This window comes from Sciurus vulgaris, assembly GCF_902686455.1.
Source record: "Sciurus vulgaris genome assembly, chromosome: 9".
Lineage (NCBI taxonomy): Eukaryota > Metazoa > Chordata > Mammalia > Rodentia > Sciuridae > Sciurus > Sciurus vulgaris.
The window spans coordinates 114450805-114472938 of record NC_136469.1 but is presented as its reverse complement, the minus strand read 5'-3'; the positions used below and the strand labels follow the sequence as shown (position 1 = coordinate 114472938).

The 22134-nt window shown below is 41.5% G+C and overlaps 1 protein-coding gene across 4 annotated transcripts in view; it reads right to left on the bottom strand.

Moving 5' to 3' along the window:
• TMEM156 (transmembrane protein 156) overlaps nt 1–22134 on the bottom strand; it is a 131438-nt gene that overhangs the window by 65365 nt on the left and 43939 nt on the right. The window contains exons 6-7 of one of the 4 annotated variants that reach the window (XM_079152875.1): nt 18832–18937; nt 15191–15989 (exon numbers count right to left, since the gene is read on the bottom strand). The exons of 1 other annotated variant lie outside the window; for it this stretch is intronic. In XM_079152875.1, coding sequence (XP_079009001.1) covers nt 18846–18937 — 92 coding nt within the window. In that variant the 3' untranslated portion in view covers nt 15191–15989; nt 18832–18845. Of the gene's footprint in view, nt 1–15190; nt 15990–18831; nt 18938–22134 lie in introns of those variants that run through there. 2 more of the 4 variants (XM_079152876.1, XM_079152877.1) reach the window with 2 other exon arrangements.

Below are 22134 nucleotides of genomic sequence, written 5' to 3'. Positions count from 1 at the left end.
AAAAAGGAATGAAAAGTGGAATACCTCTCTGTACTGACAGATATGCAAGATGTATTGCTTAGTTTAAAAAGGGTGGCATTTATCTACAATAATATGTGCACACACACCAAAAGATACTACCCATACCTACAGCAAAAAGTATTAACAGGTAGAAGGGGGTCTGATAGGTAAGGAAGAATGTCATAATTTGACACAGTAATCAAAAGGGACTTCAGTGCTATTTGAAATATTTCAAGTTTTAAGTGAATATGCATTAATGTCTTATGTAACTAAATTTTTTTAAAAAAGCAAAATAAATTGTTTCTGATCAGAAAGATCAGAAGATAGGATCCTGCCAGAGATGAAAAATGTAAAAATACAGATCATTTTTCAAAAGAAGAGTCAGAGTGTAAGTGAGAGCATCTAAATGACTTGAGTTCTAAGTTTCTAAGACAAGGTTGATGGCTATACAAATTGCTCCTGGCTTTCCTTAGAAAAGTACAAACTGAACATTCCAATTCAGAGAGTGTGTGTGAGGATGTAAACAGAAAAATTTGTCATTTCCATCTCATTGGTAAAGGCCTCCAACTTCCTTAGCCAAATAGTCTCTAATCTTCCCACTCAACCTGAACAGCTCCAGGATCCATAGCCACTACAGAAGCAATCTCAGAAACTTCTGGAGGGAAATACCACACGGATGAACGAGTCTGTGATTTGGAGTTAGTAGCCTGATGCCCACATGCATATCATATTTGCAAAAGGCAGTTTACAATCTGCTCATCTCAACAAATTTAGCATAAGGGAATTTAAATCCCTGCATCTGCAATTTTTGTCTCTCCCTCTTCAAATTGATGATGAAATTGTAGACATAAACAGCGTGCCAGGGTTGAGTGCCTCAAGGTCTCTGTTCTGCTCTCAAAGTTCCATTTTACTCAGAGGGAAAAAAATGGAAAGCAGAGAAAAGTCTTAGCAGATAAGGAATCTGAGTCCTGTTGACCTTCCTAAATCACAGCATGACTTAGTAATTCCCTTGGCAATGTCCAAACCTCTTGGTCCATGCAGTGAGGTGTTAAAATATTTCGACCATGTGTGCATCTTAAAGTATTTTCTCAATGATTCCCAAAGGGTCAGAACTACCTTTCCACTTTATTCTCAGGGTAAGATTACCATCGACAACAATGGAGGACATGATTCCAACCTGCCCTGTTTCCTGGCTGTGTAGTGTGATTGATTACCAAGGAGTCTTGGTCTATTCTGCAGTCCCTGACACCATAGCGTGGCCATTTAGACAAGACATTGGTGTAACGAATCAATGCCTGTATCCCACCTATCTCTTTCTTTTAAAGCCACTTGGTCTCTGGCCAAAAATATAGAGTGAAGACTCACATTTACTCAAGGGAAGTCATGCGCAAAATAACGTTTGCTCGCTGAACAGTACCCAGTCTGCAACTCGGCTGGTCATCTCCAGCTGGGTTTGCTGCAAAGGCAGCAGTTGGTCAGTCACTGCTAGAGTGTCAATACCAAATGGGAATATAGATCAGATGGGCCTAAATGTTCAGGCTTCAAGAATGAAAGGCTCATTAATTTTTTAAAAGCAGGAGTAAAGTCTTCCATGTATTGCATCCAAATGTTGTCTTTTTGCTTATTAAAGGTCGTCACATTTTTTTTCATGCCAGAACTGAAACTGAAGCAAATTTGCAAGATAAAATAAAAGAGACTTTCAAGGACCTAGTCTTGTCATTTATTTAAACATCTCTCCATTCACATATCCAGCCAATCAGGTCAAACATTTATTGCAACTGTTGTGCACTCTCCCAAGTAAAGAAGGGTTCAAGATCAGATTTGCAGCTGGGGGTATGGCTCAGTGGCAGAGACAGCACTTGCCTAGCGTGCACGAGACTCTGGGTTCCATCCCCAGCACCACAAAAAGATAAAAAGAAAAGAAATTCTCTTTGCATTTCTTTCATCCAAAATTATCTATCTTTTTGAGCAAAGTAATGCACTGGACTCACCCAAACCTTCTGCAATACCATCTATGTGCTAATAGCTGGTGTTCCTACCTGGAACCCAGATGTCACTCCTGGATCCCAGGAGTCAACTTCCCACCAGAACTCTGTATATCAGTATTTGGGTGTCACACTGAATTTAATCTAAATTTGTCCAGTTTGAATTCATCACTTCTCCCCCTCCTCCTATATTCTCTTAGTTGGAGGCATAGCGTTCCCTCTGCCAGAAGCCCAGTTGTCACCCTAAATTGCTGCTGTATTTCCTCATCCTCAACATCCGATTGGTTTCCAAATGCTACCCATTACGTCTTTGGGTATCTTTCCCAAACCCACTGTCTTGATCTTGCTTCCCTCTTTCTTCCCATCCTCCCTGTGAGCTAGTGTGATAGACTCCTGCCTGGTCTCAGCACAGGACTCAGGTCCCTCTACCCCGCCCATGACAGTAGTTATGGAGTGTCTCCAGGAGTGCAGCCTGGTTGTCCCTCTAACTGAATCTTCCCCGCTCACCCCAGCATTCAGGAAAACGTCCACACGAGGCCCTTCATAACCTGGGCCTGTCTTCGCAGGCACTCACATTAATTCCTCCCACAAGACTCAAGTGTGAAACCCACAGAAATCCTTGGGGCTCATCCCTTGCACCAAGTTCCCTCTCACCTCTATGTGTGGCAATTAAACGCATGCCACCATGCCATGACCGGAGCCCGTGGAGGACCCATGGTGAACTGAGATATTCAGCCATATTGATGCCAGAAACCAATGCATTCCCTGAATCAGGACCAGATCACGGGCACAAATGTCATTGTGCTTCAGTGGAATTTAGCTGGGATTACTTTTTTTAATCTGACTATAGAATAAGCCCAGCAGAGTAGATGAAATTCTGTAAATCCTCCAGGGTCTTGACATTCTTACTATGATGATCCAAGAACAGGTATTCAGGGAACACAAGAAAGAAAACAAAAAGGATTTTTTCTGGGATATGTGTTTGCTTCACCATAAACTTATTTTGCTTTAACTATGGGGACTTCCCAAGCCCTTTAATTTGTTATTGTGCACTGACACTGTCTAAGAGGCAGGTTTAAGGGACAACTTTTTTCTGGGCTGAACAGGGAAGCCTGGTTTGGGAGCACATTGAACAGCTAGCAATGGTGGACTCTCTCAATACAAACTGGCTTCCCATTATTCCAATAACCTTTGGTGTAATAAATCATTCTTTCAGCTGTGCAGTAGTATTCAAGGCCTGCCTGCTTAATCTTTAATTGGTTAAGCAGATACAAGCCCAAATTATACCGTGTAAAAAATATTGCAATAGATCACAATACTGTCAATTTTCCCCAGCAGAACTCTGACATTCTCGAGCATGACAAAGCCCACCTCTCTCACACATTAATTATAGCAATGTCCTTGGAAGAGAGAATAGCATAGTGATTATTTGCAACTTCTGTCTCCTGAATGTCAGGTGCCCACACGTGCCTGTGCACACGGTGTGTGTGTGTGTGTGTGTGTGTGTGTGTGTGTGTGTGTGTGTGTCTTGAGGACGCATAGACCTTGAAGAAGGTCCCTTTTCTGTGCAACAATGCCCTAGTTCCTTTCTGTGTGTTCCTTTTGTCCTAACCAATTTATCCTTTAACTTATCCTTGAAGGACCCTTTCACTTGGCAGAGAGGATCCCCTTCTTCAGGAAGTCTTCTTTTACTTCTGTCTTCTACCCTTGATTTAGGTGCTCTTGCCTGGACTCTCAAAGGGCTCCATTCAAACAATGATTGGGTAAGTTTCGTGTCAGGTACCTGGTTTTGTACTGGGAATTCAGACACGGATCAGACTAGTCCCTCAAGGAGTTAAGACCCAGCCTCCCGTTTCCAGGCTACACTGGAGCAGTTAGGGCTACTGTCCCTGGGGTCAGACTGCACCTAGCATAGGATAGGTCTTGTATTAACAAAGGGATGGAGAAATAAAAGACCTCCCCTGGGTTGGTAATCAAGAGGGAGCCCATCCGGGACTTTGCTATGTAATAAGCTTCACTTTAATTTCCCTGGAGAAACTGCCAAGAACCTGGGCCTGCTGCGGAGCTGAGGGTGGAGGTTCTGCTCATCTCACCTACTGAGGCTGGACCAGGTGAACAGGAAGGAGAGATGGAGTCTCCCACTGGCTGTCCTGGGACTCAGTTGGGCCAACCTGGCCCCAGAGAGGGGACACCTAGACGTCCCCAAGGCTCATACGACTGGTTCCCAAGGGCAACCGGACACCCTCTCTTCTCTCACCTCCCTACTGTTCCTGCACCTCCCTCCATTTCTTCCCAACCAGCCTGTGGGGCCACGTTCTTGGCTGAAATTTCCGACACTAAAACACTGAATTGAAAAAGGTCCTTTTTGCTCACATTGCCCTAATTATTCTGTAAAAAAGCAACAGATATTGAACCCTGGAAAATTTTTCTTCTAGTGTTAGTCTGTTATTTAGATAGCTGAAAAAAAAGCAAACAGTGTTTCTATTCCTACTCAGTTTGTCACTCTGAATAAAGATTAATACAAGAAAAATTTCTCACTGAGATGAGATCTTTAAGTTCTGTTGTTTTGGGTTTGTTTTGTTTGTTTGTTTTGTTCCTGGGGATTGAGCCCAGGAATGTTCTACCATGAGTTACACCTCCAGTTCTTTTTAATTTTATTTTGAGACAGGATCTTATTAAGTTCCTCAGACTGGCCTCTAAATTTTGGTCCTTCTGCCTCAGCCTCCTGAATAGCTGGGATTATAGGCATGCATTACTGTACCTGGCTGTTGTTCGTTTTGACATAATGGAATTTTGTATCAATAAATTGCTTAAATAACAAAAGCAAAAAAGCTACAGGTGTGGGTATGGCTTACTTGGAGAACCCATGCCTAGCATGTGCAAAGCCCTGGGTTTAATCCCAACATCACAAAAAAGAAGAAAATAAAATACTTGGGAGTCAATCCAACCAAAAAGGTGAAAGATCTCTACAATGAAAACTGCAAAACACTGAAGAAAGAAATTGAGGAAGACCTTAGAAGATGGAAAAATCTCCCCTATTCTTGGATAGGCAGAATTAATATTATCAAAATGACCATACTTCCAAAGGCACTATACAGATTTAACACAATTCCAATTAAAATCCCTATGACATTTCTCATAGAAACAGAAAAAGTAATCATGAAATTCATCTGGAAGAACAAAAGACCTAGAATAGCCAAAACAATCCTGGGCATGAAGAGTGATGCAGGAGGTATCACTATATCAGACCTTAAACTCTACTATAGAGCAATAGTAACAAAAATGGTATGGTACTGGCACCTAAATAGACAGGTAGATCAATGATACAAGATAGACGACAAGGAGACATACCCACATAAGTACAGTAACCTCATACTAGACAAGGGTGCCAAAAACTTACAATGGAGAAAAGATAGCCTCTTCAACAAATGGTGCTGGGAAAACTGGAAGTCCATATGCAGTAAAATGAAATTAAATCCCTATCTCTCACCCTGTACAAAACAACTCGAAATGGGTCAAGGATCTAGGAATTAGACCTGAGACCCTTCACCAAATAGAAGAAAAAGTAAATCCAAATCTCCATCACATTGGCTTAGGACCAGACTTCCTTAACAAGACCCGCATAGTGCAAGAAATAAAAGCAAGAATCAATAAATGGGATAGATTCAAACTAAAAAGTTTTTTCTCAGCACAGGAAACAATCAATAATGTGAAAAGAGAGCCTACAGAGTGGGAGAAAATCTTTTCCAAACACACTTCAGACAGAGTGCTCATCTCCAAAGTTTATAAAGAACTTAAAAAACTTTACACCCAAAATACAAAGAACCCAATCAATAAATGGGCTAAGGAAATGGACAGACACTTCACAGAAGAAGATATACAGGTGATTAACAAATATATGAAAAAGTGCTCATCATCCCTAGTAATTAGAGAAATGCAAATTAAAACCACCCTAAGATTTCATCTAACTCCAATTAGAATGGCTATTATCAAGAACACAAGCAATAATAAGTGTTGGCGTGGATGTGGGGGAAAAGGCACACTCATGCATTGCTGATGGAGTTGCAAATTGGTACAGCCACTCTGGAAAGCAGTGTGGAGATTCCTCAGAGAGCTTGGAATGGACTCATCATTTGACCCAGCTATCCCACTCCTTGGTTTATACCCAAAGGACTTAAAATCAGCATACTACAGTGATGCAGCCACATCAATGTTCATAGCAGCTCAATTCACAATAGCTAGATTGTGGAACCACCCTAGATGCCCTTTAATCGATGAATGGATAAAGAAACTGTGGTATATATGCACAATGGAATATTACTGAGCCATAAAGAAGAATAAAATTATGGCATTTGCTGGTAAATGGATGAAGTTGGAAAATATCATGCTAAGTGAAATAGGCCAAGCCCAAAAACCAAAGGCTGAATGTTTTCTCTGATAAGTGCATGACAATATGTAATGGGGGTGGGGTGGGGGGGAGAGAAGAATGAAGGAACTTTGGATGGTGTAGAGGAAGAAGGGGTGGGAGGGGGTGGAGATGGAAAGACAGTAGAATGAAACATACAGTATTACTCTATATATATGTATGATTACATGAATGGTGTGAATCTACATTGTGCACAACCACAGAAACGAAATGATGTACCCCATTTATGTACAATGAATCAAAATGTGTTTGTAAAAATAAAAAATATTTTAATTAAAAAAAAAAGAAAGAAATCCAAATGAGGCCATTAGTCTTTCTTATAAAAGCTTTCCAAGGATGAGGAGAGTAAGGTAATGGCACTGTAGAAGAAAATAGTGGATAAAAATCACTATGCTCCTTTCTTGGTTTAGCAAAATCTACCTGCAACTGTTCTAATTTGTTTGCTGTCGGGAGGGGTGCTGGGGATTAAACCTAAGACCTCCTGCATGCTAAGCATGTGCTCTACCATTGAGCTATACCTCTAGCTTCCTGATCTTATTTTTAGATTACAAGATGGTGAATAGTCCTCTGAGAAATCAAGCTTAAATGTTTTAAATAATCTAAAAATACAGAACTATTTATTTCATTATTCCATTCATTATTTTCACGAATGCAATGTTTTAATATGTTGCACTCTACCCAAAATGTGACAAATAGAAATGCACCTATCTGCACCCATATATCTTAATAACTAGTTTGGACAGGGGTAGGCATTTTATGTTGTAAACTGGTAAGTGAAAATTAATTATTTGTCCAGCTTATGCTTTACCACCAGCATACTTTTAAAGTTCACATTTAAAGGACCCAACTATTTTCTTGCAGTTATTGTTCATTTAAAATTTCTCAATTATCTGCAAATAGAAACATGCTTAAGTCTAAATAGACTCTTCTTTACCAAAAAAAAAAAAGAAAAAGAAAAAGAAGAAGAAAAGAAAGAACCCTACATTGTCTGTTTGCCAAAATAAGAATGGAATAGAGATGATTTCCTATCTCTGTGTAATGTACTATAGCAAATTTCAAATAGAAAAATGTGTTTTGAAACCCCGAAGGAGAAAAAGAACTTTTCAGGTACCCAGTTCAGTCTTTTCTCATCATCACTTGGGTGGTTTTGCATTGTAATTAATATTTTCACCACAGGGGAACTCAAGATGGGTTAAAAGAATGTTTTTTTAAAAATTCAATTGACACATTAATTATTGATCCTATTTTATGAGCATCTAGAGCAAAAAAAATCTATATTTTATGTAATTCTCACAACTATCACATAGATGAATTTTTGAGGTACTCGGTTTCATGTGAGGCCAGAGCCTTTGCTGTGTAGAAGTTTTGTAGTATCGTCGGTAAGTAGATCTTCCAAACATTGTTGGAATAAAAGAGATTCACAATACATAACTCCCTACTGAAAGTATTTATGGACAGCCATATGCCTAATTGAACAATCTTTTGTTCTTCAGAAAAAGGATTCATTTTTACTTCCATATGGAGAGTTTTTGTGGTTGAGATGCAAGAGAACAGAGGGTGAAGAGCCTGGATCTTGAGGGTTGGGGTAACTCAGTGGTAGAGTGCTTACCTAACAGGAGTGAGGTCCCAGGTATGACCCCTAGTACTGGCAAGAAACGAAAAGAAAACCTGACTTGTGTTCAAATCTCAACTCTTCCACTTAAAAGCTGTGTGACCTTGAGCAAGTTACTTAACCTCTCTTTGCCTTAATTTTTTCACCTACAAACAGAGGTAATGATTACTATGCTTACTACTTCCATGCTAGCCTTGTGGGGAGAAAATGAATTAACTAATGCATACTAAGAACTTCAAACAGTATCTGGCACAGTATCAGTCCTGTTATTGTCATTTCCTTTCCTGGGCCCAACCTGACCTTGGCTATCGTAGCAGCGGTTACAATAGCCATGACTGCCCTAAAGCCACAGCCAGATGTGCACCATTCAGTGTGAGCAGAAAAACTCCTCCCCGGCACACAGCTGGAGGAGCAGACTCAGAAATGATAAATAATCACTCTCTGAACCCCAGCCCAGATGTTTTCTTGGAGCAAACCACTTCCTTTCCAAACACTGACTTCACGCAAGAGAATCCACGGTGAGATAGCCGGGAAGAAGCGAGACTTCATATAAGGAGAGAAACGGGTGCCTGTCTTTACCAGACGCCAAAACCCTGGAAGGACTACCTCTGAAAACAAGTCTTTAAATGACACGAAGAAAATTGTTTCAGGGAATGGGGGATCCGAATTTTGAAGTCACTGTCCTCTATTAAATATTGAAGTTATAGAGCAAGACTCTTTGTCACTAAAAAGGGATTTTTTTTTTTAAAGGAGCCTGCACTCCCTGAGGAAAGGAGACCTTATCTTTATGCCAAGCTCTGTCACTGATAAGCTCTGTGACGTGACTGGGGTGAAACCCTCAACCTCTGGGGCTTCCGTGTCCTCAGCTATGAAGTGAGGAGCTGAACTAGATGAACTCCTAGATTTCTTACAGCTCAGACATCCTGTGACTTTTTTAAAATAAAATAGATGTTAGATGTATACAACAGGCAATAGAAAACAACTCTGAACACTTCAGCGGGAAAAGGTTCTTTTTGTGAGGACGGTCAAGGGGAAGGCTAGGGACTCAGGCTCAGAATCAAGGGGGCTTGGTGGGGTGCAGGGTGTGGAGGGTATAGAGAACAGAGGCAGCTCAACCCTGCTACTAGAACAAATAAGCTCTGGTCTTTTTTTCCACCTTCATATCACTGCAGCCAATCCCAAGATAGAGGGTCAAATGGATCTAGCTCAGGTCACATGCCACCCCTGGGCTGGTGGGTAAGCAACCTGGATTTTCAGTAGCCCCAAGATATTGTTGAATGGGTCAAGGTGATTCCCAAGAGGATCCTGGAATATGGTCTGACAGAAAAGATAATGACCACTGTGCATCTCCCGCTATTGTCTTTGTGACACCACACTGATATCACCCTCCCAAGTGAAAACACACCGGAAAACAGAAGTAACTTTGGATAGAGACAAAGGCCCCATGAGAGCACTATCTTCACACACAGCTGTAGACACCCACCACAAAACGTTGGCAATGTCTCCTGCGAGCAGAACAGTCCTAGCGTGCCTCAGGAGCTTGCTCTGTGTATCGGCTAATTTGAACTGTCAACTTGATTGGATTAAGAGATGCCAATGATTAAGAGGCTTCTGGGTGTGTCGATGAGAGTGTGTCTAGGAATGATTGGCATGTGGGATAGTGAACTGAAGTGGAGACCCTCCCTAAGCATGGGCAGCACTGCCCAAAAGGATGGTGGCTTGGATGGAATAAAGGTTGGAAGAACAAGGAAGCAGATGCAGATGCAAGCTCGGCCCTTCTTAAACAGGTTCTTAGTTGCTGCTTGGATCATCTGAGGATATTGTACTCTCACTTCTTCACTCTTCCAAAGAAGACTCTGCCAATGATTCTCCAAGGAGTTTCCAGAAGCCTTGGTCTCAGACTAGGGTAGCACTGTTGATCCCTCTTGTTCTGGGGCTTCTGCCTCTTGGACTGTGCAGTTGCTGGTTCTTCCAACTCTCCAGCTGCAGATGGCCATTGTGAACAATCCAACTTCTGGTCATGCAAGCCAGTCTAATAAACCCCCTTTTATAATCATACTTCCTGTTGATTCTGTTCCTCTAGAGAACCCTGACTAAAACACTCTGGGAGGAAACTACGCCTGCTTTCATTTTCTCTCTCCACACATCTCCTTGGAATCAAAGTGGAAGAAGCACAGAGCTGTCTAGCTGTCATTTTCATCCTCTTCTGTATTTACAGAGCCCCGTTTTTAGCTGATGGTCAATTCCTCTCCCACCTTGAGAAGCAGGTCAATCCTGACTGGTCTACACTAGCTGTGTGAGTCCCAGGCTCCTGCCATCAGGTGGTTAAGGGTGGGTCTGTTAAGATGCTCTGGTACGAGAAGGAAGCGTCTCGGGGCAGAGGAGACATTGTGGCTTAGGATGTCATGATCCTGGGTGCCGCAGCCCCTCAGTTCCTTACAGCCTCTTCTTGAAACCAGGAGAGGAAAAGCCTGAAGACAAATCTAACACCCGAGGTGGCAGAGACAACAGGGAGGAAGACTTGAGCACTCGATGACGTCAGTCTCGAATTAATCAACCTGAGAGCGCCCATTCAGAACTCGCCACGAGGAACAATAATACATTTCCTTATCACGTGAGTTATTTTGACTTGAGCCTTCCATTATTTGCAGATGAAAGTGTCTTAATTGATAATCCACAGAACTATTCAAGCAGCAATGGTTATCTCTATAGTCCCTGTGGTAACAATCTTAAGTCTCAGAGGGCAGGAATAACTCATCTGGATGAGTTTGTGAAGTTGTTTGTGTGTAGGTTTTGTTTGGGTTTTGGTTTGGTTTTGTTTTGTTTTGTTCCAAATGCTCTGTGTCTCCTCTGCCCCAGCATGCATGCTAGGCCTTATCTTTTCACTCTGTCTTTAATAAAGTGACCAACCACTCTGTCTTTAATAAAGTGTGTAAGTTCTAGTATATAAGCACATAGTTCACAGATTATTTTATTTTTCCAGCACTAGGAATTGAACCTAGGGGTGCAAAACCACTGAGCTACATCCCAGTTTTTGTGCGTGTGTGTGTGTATGTAGATAGGGTCTCACTGAGTTGCTGAGGCTGGCCTCAAATTTGAGATCCTCCTACATCAGCCTCCCAAGTAGTTGGGACTACAAGCATCTGCCACCAAGTCTAACTTCAGAGCATTCTTAAAATGTACCTTTTGGTCATCATGCCACCTGGTTCTTCTGATAATATGTCTTATTGAGATTTGTTAAATGTAAGAACTTCCTTCCAGTTATTATCTTAAAGTTGCCACCCATCAGAACAGCACAAATAGTTGAGAGTGATTATAAGAAATACATAGACAGAGGGAAAAAAGTAAAATAAACAAGGAGACAGAGAAAGAAGTAAACAAAGTAGAACAAAGTGTCAGAAAATTGAATTCACATCTTTATTCCACCAAGTCTTACAGGAAAGGAAAGGAACATACTTGTGAAAGAGATACAGACATAAGCAGACAAAAGTTATCTACTGACAGAGGGAGAAGGGAAGGAGGAGGCAATTTAACACCAATTTGTCTTTTTTTATGTAATTTTGTGCCAGTCATGGTGGCTCACACCTGTAATCCCAGCAGCTCAGGAGGCCGAGGCAGGAGGATCACAAGTTCAAAGCCAGCCTCAGCCACTTAGAGGGGCCCTAAGCAACTTAGCAAGACCCTGTCTCAAAGTTTTGTTTTAAATTTTTTCAAAAGGGCTGGGAACGTAGCTTAGTGGTAAAGTGTCCCTGAGTTCAATCCCTGGTACTCATAAATAAATAAATAAGTAAATCTTGAATTCATGAAACACTGAATAGTGCTGTGGTTTATATGTGGTCTTCCCCCAAGGGTTGAAGACTCGGTCCCTAGTGTAGCAATGCTAGGACTTGGAAGGTCCTTCAAGAAGCAGAGTCTAGGGCTGGGGAGATAGCTCAGTCGGTAGAGTGCTTGCCTTGCAAGCACAAAGCCCTGGGTTCAATCCCCAGCACCAAAAAAAAAAAAAAAAAAAAAAAGGCAGAGTCTAGGAGGAGGTCATTAGGTCGCAGGACCATTGCCCTCAGAAGGACATAAGGTAGTTCTCATGGGACCCTGAGTTAGTTCTTGAAAGAGGGTTATTATTAAAGAGCAAGACTGGGCCCTCCCCTGCTCTGGCTTCCTGTCTCCTCTTGTGATCTTTCCCTCACATTCCACCATGATACTTCACCAGAGCTGAGCCAAGCCATAGCCATGCTTTCAAATCTCCAGAACTCTGAGCTAAATAAAACCTCTTTTCTAATAAAGTACTGAGTCTCAGGTATTTTGTTATAATAATGACAAATGGGCTAATACAAGTAGGTACAAAAGAATAATTTAAAATATATGCAAACTATACAGAATTGTAATACAATGAACTTACATGATCAGTACCCACCACCAAGTTTATAAACAACAACAACAAAAAACACAATCATTGTGCTAGAAGGCCCTGATATGTAGGTTGCCAATTCCATCCTCTTATAAGTAACCAGCTGCTGAATTTACAAGCAACATCTGTCATTAACGAGACGAGTATTGTAAGGGAGGAGCCTGTCACTGGAGACACACAGGCTGGAGTCAGTGTTCCCTCTGTCACTCACAGCCTGGGGTGGGGGGAACAGACCTGAAGGCAATCAGCTATGGTACAAGGCAGGACAGAAGAAGCATGGTAAGAGGACTAAATTCTAGGGAAACACACACAACAAGAGACATTATTTAAAAGATGGTGGGAGGAGCAGGACACAGGATTTTTCAAGCTGGAAGGAAAAAGGGCACAGGTAACAACCAGAGGAAAGGCAGGGAAGAGAAGGTGGTCTCAGTGTTCCAGGCAAGGATCTCTGAGTACAGAAGAGGAGAAAGCTGAACTGAAAGCTAGGATGGAAGTACAGAGGCTGGGGGAAATCCTCCTGAAAGTGAAAATCCTTCTAGAAACAAAACTTGCTGCTTTAAGTTTGCATAATGTTATTTTCTGCAGGGAGAAGTCTGAAAATTTGCTGCGTGGGTCTCTTTCCTCCCACCCCTGCAGGCACCGGTGGCCACATACCACCCACCCTGCCTCCGCAGCCTCTCCTGCATCCATCCTTTTTCCGCTACTCTGATTCCACTGTGTCCACTCAACAGTGGAGCGACTGTGACAGCCTCCTGGCACGGTGCCTTGTTTCTTCTCTCCACTCTCCAACCTGCGCCCGAATTCTTTGCATAGAGGGCTGAGGTCCTGGCTGCTTGCAGAGCCAGCAGCCAAGGAGACGAGTATAGGTCACAGCTGACAAGCATCCATACGGGACTAAGCTGTAAGTCATAGGGAGGGGTCCTGGGGTGGGTAAAGTCAGACTGGAACCAGTTGAACAGCAAGACATTTTAAAAGCCAGGGTCAGTAGTGTGCATAGGAAACATGAATCATGCCGGGTACCAAGGACCACAGATTCTCCTTTAACTGGGGCCAGTCAGATGGAGATGGGGTCAGAACGACCAGACTAAAGGACACCCAAGACCAGTGACCAAGCACCAATCGCAGAGAGAGGTCTTCAAGGGTGGGTTCAGCCCAGCCTCCCTGCACTCCCAGGAGAGAGTCCTGACGTGGCTCTGGCTGCAGCCCTTCCTCAGTCACCTCTCCACCTCCACCCCACAGAGCAGGAAGAGGGAGCAGGGCAGCCAGACAACCTAGGACGCCATCACTGAGTAGCCTTGGCACGGCAGGCAAATTGGTGAACCTCCTTTGACCTCAGCTTCCTCAGGGAGAGTGACAGCTGTCACAAGTTGTCATTGTGAGGAAGAAGCAAAAGTAGACAAGGTACATGCTCCATAGATGCTTCTTCATCTAGCCAGTGTTGGTGAAGAACTGCCTGTGAGCCAGACAGCATCCCAGCTGCCAAGGGTGTCACAGGGAGGAGAACCACCCACACATCTTCTAGTCTACAGAAGGAGGGGGCACGGGTAAGTGACCACAAGCACAACTGTAAAAAACTGGTATGAAAAGCACCATTGGGATGAAGTTCTCAGCAGGAGGCCAGTACCTGTGAACGACACCTTACTCTAAGTGTCTTGTATCTCGGCCGGTGGTGCAGATGTGCACATGTCCTGTCCCCTCAACCAGCTCCCAAGCCCTTGGAGAGCACAGACCTAGCCACCTAGGGCTTTGTGAGGTTCCCAGAGTCGATCAAAGTCTTCTCTTTTAATAAATAAACGAAATTAGCTTCCTGAAAGTGCCACAACTTAACAGAACTTGTACTTAATTTATGCCTTTTGTAAGCCAAGTTCCCACTGAGTCCCAAGTCATTTGTCAGAACATAATCGGTGATGTGCAAGGAAACAATAATTTGGCTTTTCAGAAATGGTATAATATCCATACCTCATAGACACCCCCACCTCCTGCAGAAAAATCCCAGGCCCCAGCTGACTCACCTGTTAATTAGAGATATGAAGACAAGAAGGAGTAAGACGAGCAGAATTCCATTTGCCTAATTTTCAATTCCTAAATCTTACAATTAAAATTTCAGTTCGTGACCTAGCAATAAAAGGAGGAGGGGAAGACAGAGAGAGAACCAGAAAAAAAAAAAAAAAACCCTGTATGCTAGAATATTCGTTCCTATTAAGGCTGCTAATGTAACAGAAGAAAATATATCTTTTCCATCTACCTTTCTAAGATCACAGCTGAGACCTCTATAACACAAGATTATTAAGAGGAAAAAAATACTGATTTATTTAAATAAGTTTTATGTAGCATGAGAGACATCAAAAGGAAATGAAAACCTAAAGAATGAGTTAAACCCAAGGGGTTTTTTCTAGTAGGTTTGATGAAGAATGGACAGTAAAATAGGACAGGGCAGAAATCGTATGCTCTAATGATGATGAACCGGGGCACTCTGCCAGGTGTCTGTTCAGACTCTTCTGTGGCCCGAGTCTTTGGAAACAAGAATGTTCCTGGCCCTGCAGAGGAGGGTGCCTCTCACACAGGGATTTTATCTGTTTCAGGGGAAGGTCAGAAAAGATTTTATAAACCGCTTTAAGGAAGAAGGGTAGTAGGGGAAGAGCAGAGTGACCTTCTTCCTTCTGCTGTTTGTTCAAAGTCATTCCATTTAAAATATTCCAGTGCTATATTTTAAGGTCGCATGTCCAAAACCCCATCACTTAATATTAAGTCTGACCCTACAATTAAACTCTGCACATCTACTCAGATAAGCAAGCAAGCTTAATCATACAATGATGTCAAAAGATGACATCTTAACTCTAGGAAAATGTTTCTGTTATTTTTCAACATTAAGAGCTGTCTGCTTGTCTATATGTGCTTTTTATTATAATTTAATAACTATCATCATTCTTGACATCCATGAAGGTTATAACAAATATGAAAGCCAAAAGAAAGAAACACTTTGCTATTAAATTTAAATACCCAAATATTTCATTGAAATCATTTTATTTTGGTATCCATAAATTAAAAAAAAACAACATTCTAGTGCCAAAAGGAGGCAAGATTAATAAATGCAAACAAATATGTAAGCAAACAACCCAGGTCCTTTTAAGTAATTTGCCAAGTAGAAACTATTATCAATACAGGGGGAAAAAAGTCATCCAATCAGAATCTGTAATGAGAGAAAGGACTTTCAATCTTGACCATTCTTGGTCAAAATTAAAACCTTGGGTCCACTCTAGTGATGGATTAAAAAAAAAAAAAAAAAAAAAAAAAAAGAGTAAGTGTTCCCTTGTTCCTTCTGTGGGTTTCACCGGCTTGTTTTCCATGTCTCATGCTGGTTCCTTGAAAACAGGCTCATTCCCTTGATCTCCTGGGTCAAATGAAAAGCTCTGGAGCTACTTCCCATCAAGCGGTCTGATACCCACTGCTTTCCTATTGTGCAGCCTCAGCTGGACCCAAACATTTACCAGCCCACTCATTCCCAAAATAAAATTGTAAGTATTCTTCAACAGAGTTCAGTCCAATTTGCCCAGGGGTAGTCTGAAGATTAAAAAAAAAAAAAAAAAAAAGGAAAGAAAAACATTATTCACACAAAAAGTTTGTTAAGTATTCCCTAAGTTAGAATCGGTAGAAAACAATTTTAAATCATTTATAAGAACACTGAGAAACGTTCTCAAGTCACTTTCTAATCTCCTTATGCAATGGAGCCCCCATTATATTCCTAAGAGGACAGCGTGGATAGAACTGAAACTTCTGCCCCTAGAACCAAGAAAACCTAGGGTCTCCCCAGTTTCTGCTACCACAGTACCTTGGTCCTTCCTTCTCCAACTATTAAATGAAAATGTAAGTGTCTGTGCAAGTTTCTTTCAATAACAACATTCCATGATTGTAGTAGAGACAAGTTGGGATTGATTCTTTCACCCGACAGATTTTTATGGAATGTCTAGTAAATATGAGGCATCTTGTCCCCTGAGTGCGGGGTCTCCTCTGCCCCTGGGAATAGCTCTATCATATAGCTTGACACTGTTCATTGGAATTAGAGTTTCCCTAATCTGATTCCCCCACTCGCAGTCTTGTTATTTTTGCCAATGAGTAGAAGAAGAATTCTTGACACACGGTAGGTGATAAAGAGGCATTTGGCGAATGATCAAAAAGGAGCTCTCATCTGCCAGGTGGAGCAGCCCGGAGTGAGCGGCATCAAGTGTCACGTCCCACAATATTTCCTTGACACGTCATATCACTATTCTATATTCTACCTATATTCTGAGCCAACAGCAGACCTTGATTGCATTAAGACCCAAGCACTAAGCCCTGCCTCTCTTTTGTCCCGAATATGAATGCATCCTAGGTACTTGGTGGCAGGTTGGACTGTGGAGCCATATATGCTGGATCCTTTGGTTGTCTCCAGATCTGCTCTCCACTTACGTCCATGCTGCCTGGTGCCGTTGAGGTCAGCCTCCATGAACTGTCTCAACTGGGTCCAGTGCTGACTGGCCCTGGTTGAGCGTGGCCAGTGGGGAGTATGAGCCCATCAGAGAAAGCCAGGACAGCAGAGTGGGGGTATCTATTCTCTTTCCAGGGCAACCACAGACCAGAGCGTCCTCTGCCAGGTCACACTCCGGTCAGACTGCCCTCCCCGCATCTTCACTGTGTGTGTGCCTGTGTGTCTCTCTGTCTCTCTGAGCTCCCTGCTGCTTTGGTCTTAAGGACAGTAGCAGCACTTCACTGTCACTAGTGCCAGGGTGCTCCACTCCCCGTTGGCCTTCCCACATCCTGCTTAACAGGATCAAATTCTCCTCCAATGACTCAATTTGGGTATAATACCAGTTTCTTATTAGGACCTTTGCTGACAACCACTCAAGTATTATGAAGAGTATATAGCACAATAAGAGGGAACTCAGAAATTCTGGCTTCCCTCCTATTATGATTTGGATCTTAAATGTCTCCCAAGGCCATGTGTTGAAGGCTTGGTTACCAGTCTTCGGTGCTATTGGGAGGTGGCAGAGACTTTAGGAGGTAGGGCCTAGAGGAAGGAAGGTAGGTCATTGGGGGTGTGCCCTTCAAGAAGATATGGGGACCCTAGTTGTTGTTGTTCCTCCTCCTCTCCCTCTCTCCCCACTGTCACTATGTCCCCTAGCCACCGTGAGGTGAACAGATGCTCCCCACCATGATATTATATTCTGCCTCACCGCAGGCCCAAAGCAACGGAGCCAACTGACCAACTGAAACCTCTGAAACCATGAGCCAAGATAAACTTTCCTCTTTTTAAGTTATTTTCTCCAATATTTTATCACAGCAATGAAAACCTAACTAATACACTCCCTCTTCCCTGATATAATTTATATACACCCTACAATGGTTATGGAATGCCTTTAACATAGTAGCTATTTAATAAATATTTTTACTTTATATTTGTTGAATGAGGCCAGGTATGACGACATATGCCTGTAATCCTAGCAGCTCCAGCAGAGGCTAAGACAGGAGTATTGCAAGTTTGAGGCCAGCTTCAGCAACTCACTCCTAATAATAATGAGACCCTGTCTCAAAATGTAAAACAAAAAAAAGGGCTGGGGATGTAGTTCAGTGGTAAAGCACTCGTGGTTAAATCCCCAGTAACGAGATATATATATCTATACACACACACATACATATATGTATATATTATATTATATATTATGTATATTTATTATATTATATATATTTGTAGAATGCATAAAAAAGTTTCTAAGGCACATCTTTCTTAAATTTTTTTTATTTGTTTTAATTAGTTGTACATGACAGTAGAATGCACTTATACATTTTGATAAATCCTACATAAATGGAATGTAATTTCTCATTTTTCTGATTATAAATATTGTAGGATCACATCGGTCATGCAGCCACATATGTACATGAGGTAATAATGTCTATTTCACTCTACTATCCTTCTCTAAGACACTTCTGACCAGTTTTTAGACTGTATACATGGAAATCTGTGTGCATTCATCTAGATTATCCAATGTTAAATTTAAAGAAGTTTCTTATTTCAGTAATTGGAGGGTGGGGATTCTGCTTTGCAAATCTCCTTCTCTTTTTTCTCATGCTGAGACTGAATTATGGCTGAATGCCAGGAAAAACAGTGCCAAGGGATGAGCCGACATCTCAGGGGCAGACTAAGAGATTAGTTTAATAGTCTGAGAGATTAGTTTACTGATCCTTCCTAGATCTTGAAGAAAATAGTGATTTGAGTGCATGTCATCTAATTCATATGCACTGACTTTGCAAGATCATCACTTTCTACAACCAGATCGAAACATACTTTAGATTAAACTGCACCTCTTTAAATCTGTCCGTGTTTGTAATGAACAAGCTAAACAGTCAATGAAGCCGAATCATCACTCACCATGTATATTGACCTCAATGATGAGCTGCAGAAGTCACTTCCAGTTCTGGTATTGGGGGCAGCACTTCCTTGGCCTGAACCAAGGGCAGCCCCTGTGTGGACTCTGCTATTTAACGAGAGTTTATTAGTCTATATTTAGTTAACAGCAAATCAAAAATCAAAAAGAGACCCACAGGATTAATGTAGAGAAGATATCTGTATTAGATATACCCTAATACAGGAAGAGAATCCTGACTGATATGTAAAGAGGATTTTGGCAATTTCCCCCACCCACTAAATTTCCTGCCTGTAACTCTGACAGCTTCAACCCATTGGTCTCAACTCTGTTTCTGTCCTTCATTCTTTCCCTCACCTTCTCTCTCCATTTCCTGGGCACAAGATGTGAAGCCTAGTTAAGAAGAAGCCACCTAGAAAAAGCTTTTAGAGCACAATGTTAAGTAGCAAGAAAAGAAATCTTAGTTTGGAAACAACCACAAACATTTCATCCTATCACATTGTTGAAATATGCCCCTAAGGCAAATATGAATGACCTCTTCAATTTTAGGGACAATTTTACGAAGAAGTAAAGTTACAAATTAAGTGAATTCTGTCTTCCTGCTTTATGACTATGTGACTTTATAACATTCTTTATTCTTCTAATATTATCTTCATCAGGCTCCAAGTTAGGAAATGAACATTCATGTCCTACATTGTGGCATCTCTTCCATTTTCCTGAGATCTGGGGTCCTGATTCTAGTTTTTATATTGAATTGAGTTCTACTTAATACATGTGGTTTTTGTTTCATAGACAGCTTTACCTTTTGTGTGTGTGAGAGACACTGGGATAAAAATAAGGAGTGCTCCACCACTGAACTACCTCCCCGACCCTCTTTATTTTTTATTTTATTTTGACACAGAGTCTCTCTATATTGCCCAAGCTGGCCTCAAACTTGAGATCCTCCTACTTCAGCCTCTCTATTACCTGGGTCTATAGGCGGTGCCACCATACCCAGCTGACATCTCTACTTTTGATGCAAAGCCCCGAACATGGGTGGAAATGAGGTGACAATGATTTAAAGAGAAATTAGTGTAGTTGCTTCTTCAGAGAAGAAATCAAAAGGGAATTTAAGAGTATTCAAAAACGTTATGCTTCTCCTCTGTGGAGATTATTAAACATGAGTACAAACAGAAATACTGCAGAATCTTCTAGGAAATTTTTTTTTAACCTACAAAATTTCTTTTAATAATAAAGCCTTTATTTGGGGGATTAATTTTCTGAATAAGGAACACATTCCCAGGATTAAAAATCTAAAAACTATGAAGAGATATTCAGTAAACTGTCTCCTTCATCCCTAGTCTCCTAGACAGTCACTTCTATCCCACCACATAGTTCTTCCTGTCCTTCCTTCCTCTGCCACAGGCAAGCAAAGTTGTTACTTTTTGCATATCAGTACATGTGTGCATGCACTTGTGTACATACACACACATATATAAATATATACTGCTTTTTAAAATAATTAGCAACATACATACAAATACTTAATAATATATTAAATATACAAATAATATATATACATATAAACAATAACATATCTTGGAGGAACCAGATGTGATGGTACATGCCTATAATCCCAGAGACTCTGGAAGATGAGGCAGGAAGATGGCAAGTTCAAGGTCAGTCTGAGAAACTTTGAGCAACCTTTTGGATAAGGTTTGTCCCCAAGGTTTGATGCACAGAAGGCTTGTCCCCAGTGTGGTGCTGTTAAGAGGTGATGGAATGCTTAAGAGTTGGGGTCTAGTGGGAGGTCATTAGGGGCATGTCCTCAGAAGGGGCTAAATAGTTCTCATCAGACCCTGGTTAGCTCTCTAAAGAGGGTCATTATGAAAGAGGGAACTTGACCCTTCCTTGGCCTCTTTGGCTTCCTCTTTGGCTCTTGCTATTGTGGTGCCATCAGTCATAAGGCCTTCCCCAGATCCATGCAGAAACCAGAACCATGCACTTGAACTTCAAGAACTGAGTTAAATAAATGTCTTTGCTTTACATACCCAACCTCGAATATTTGTTATAGTAACAGAAAACAGACTGATATAAATACCAGTGGAAACACCTATTTCTTTGAAATTGACAAATTACTCCTGCAAGTTGATCTTCCTATTACTTTTTGAGGGGTAACTGACACATTTTCTATTCCCTTTCTATTTTTTCAGTACTGGAGATTAAACCCAGAGCCTCACACTCGCTAGGCAAGTGCTCTACCACTGAGCTACATCTTCAGCCCTTTTTATTTGGAAATAGGGTCTCACCAAGTTGCTCAGGCTGACCTCAAACTTGTGATCCTCCTGCATCAGCCTCCTAAGTAGCTGGAACTACAGGCATGTACCACCACACTCAGCTCACTTTTTCTGTTCTTCTATGACAATTGATTTGTTCAGATTTTCTATTTCTTCTGGTGTCAGGTTTTGTAAATTTCCCTAAAAAGTTATTGCCTTTAATGAAAAAATTTAAAAATCAAGATAGTAACTACTTTTTACAAGGGATAAGAATTAATAGAACCTTTCTGAGGCCATTTCTAGCAGATATTCCATGAAAATACTAAAATCACAACTCATATTAGAATTTCTTCTTATAGAGCATTTAATTTTCAAAGGAAGAAACGACAGAAGTTCCCTAATTAGGAGAAAGGTGGGAAAGAGACCTGAGACCAGTTTTCACCTGGGCCCAGAACTCCCATCTCCTTGTTCTTGTTTCCTCACAGACCCGCTGCACATAAGTCCCTTAGCATGCTTTATTTTTATTTTACTTTAAGTACCAACCATATCTGAGTCTAGCTCTATCAGCCCAGCCTCACCCTGAAAGTTAAGTCTGATTTCTCTTTCTAAACCTGAGCTTCTCAAAGAGTGGTCCTGGTAGGCAGAATTCTAAGGGCCCCCAAATTCCTACCACCTGCTGTGCATGCTTCCTGTAATCTCCTCTCCTCAAGTATGGATGGGACTATAAAAAGAATAGGTTTCTACTCCTGTGATTAGGTTAATTATAAGGCAAAGATGAAGAAATTTTACAAATAACATCTCAAATCAGTTGATTTTGAGTTAATGAAATGGGAAACTATTTTGGATGGACCTGATTTGATAAAGTAAAAACCTTTAAAATAAAGACTTTGCTCTCCCTGAGATCCAGGAGACTCCTGCTGGCTTAAGGAAGACATATTCTGAACTGCCTCCTGTGCAGGAAGACTTCAGGTGGCCCCAGGACCTGAGGGCAGCCTCTCAGAGATGTCCAGTAAAAACCCCAGGCTTCCAACATACATGAGCAAGGAAATGAAT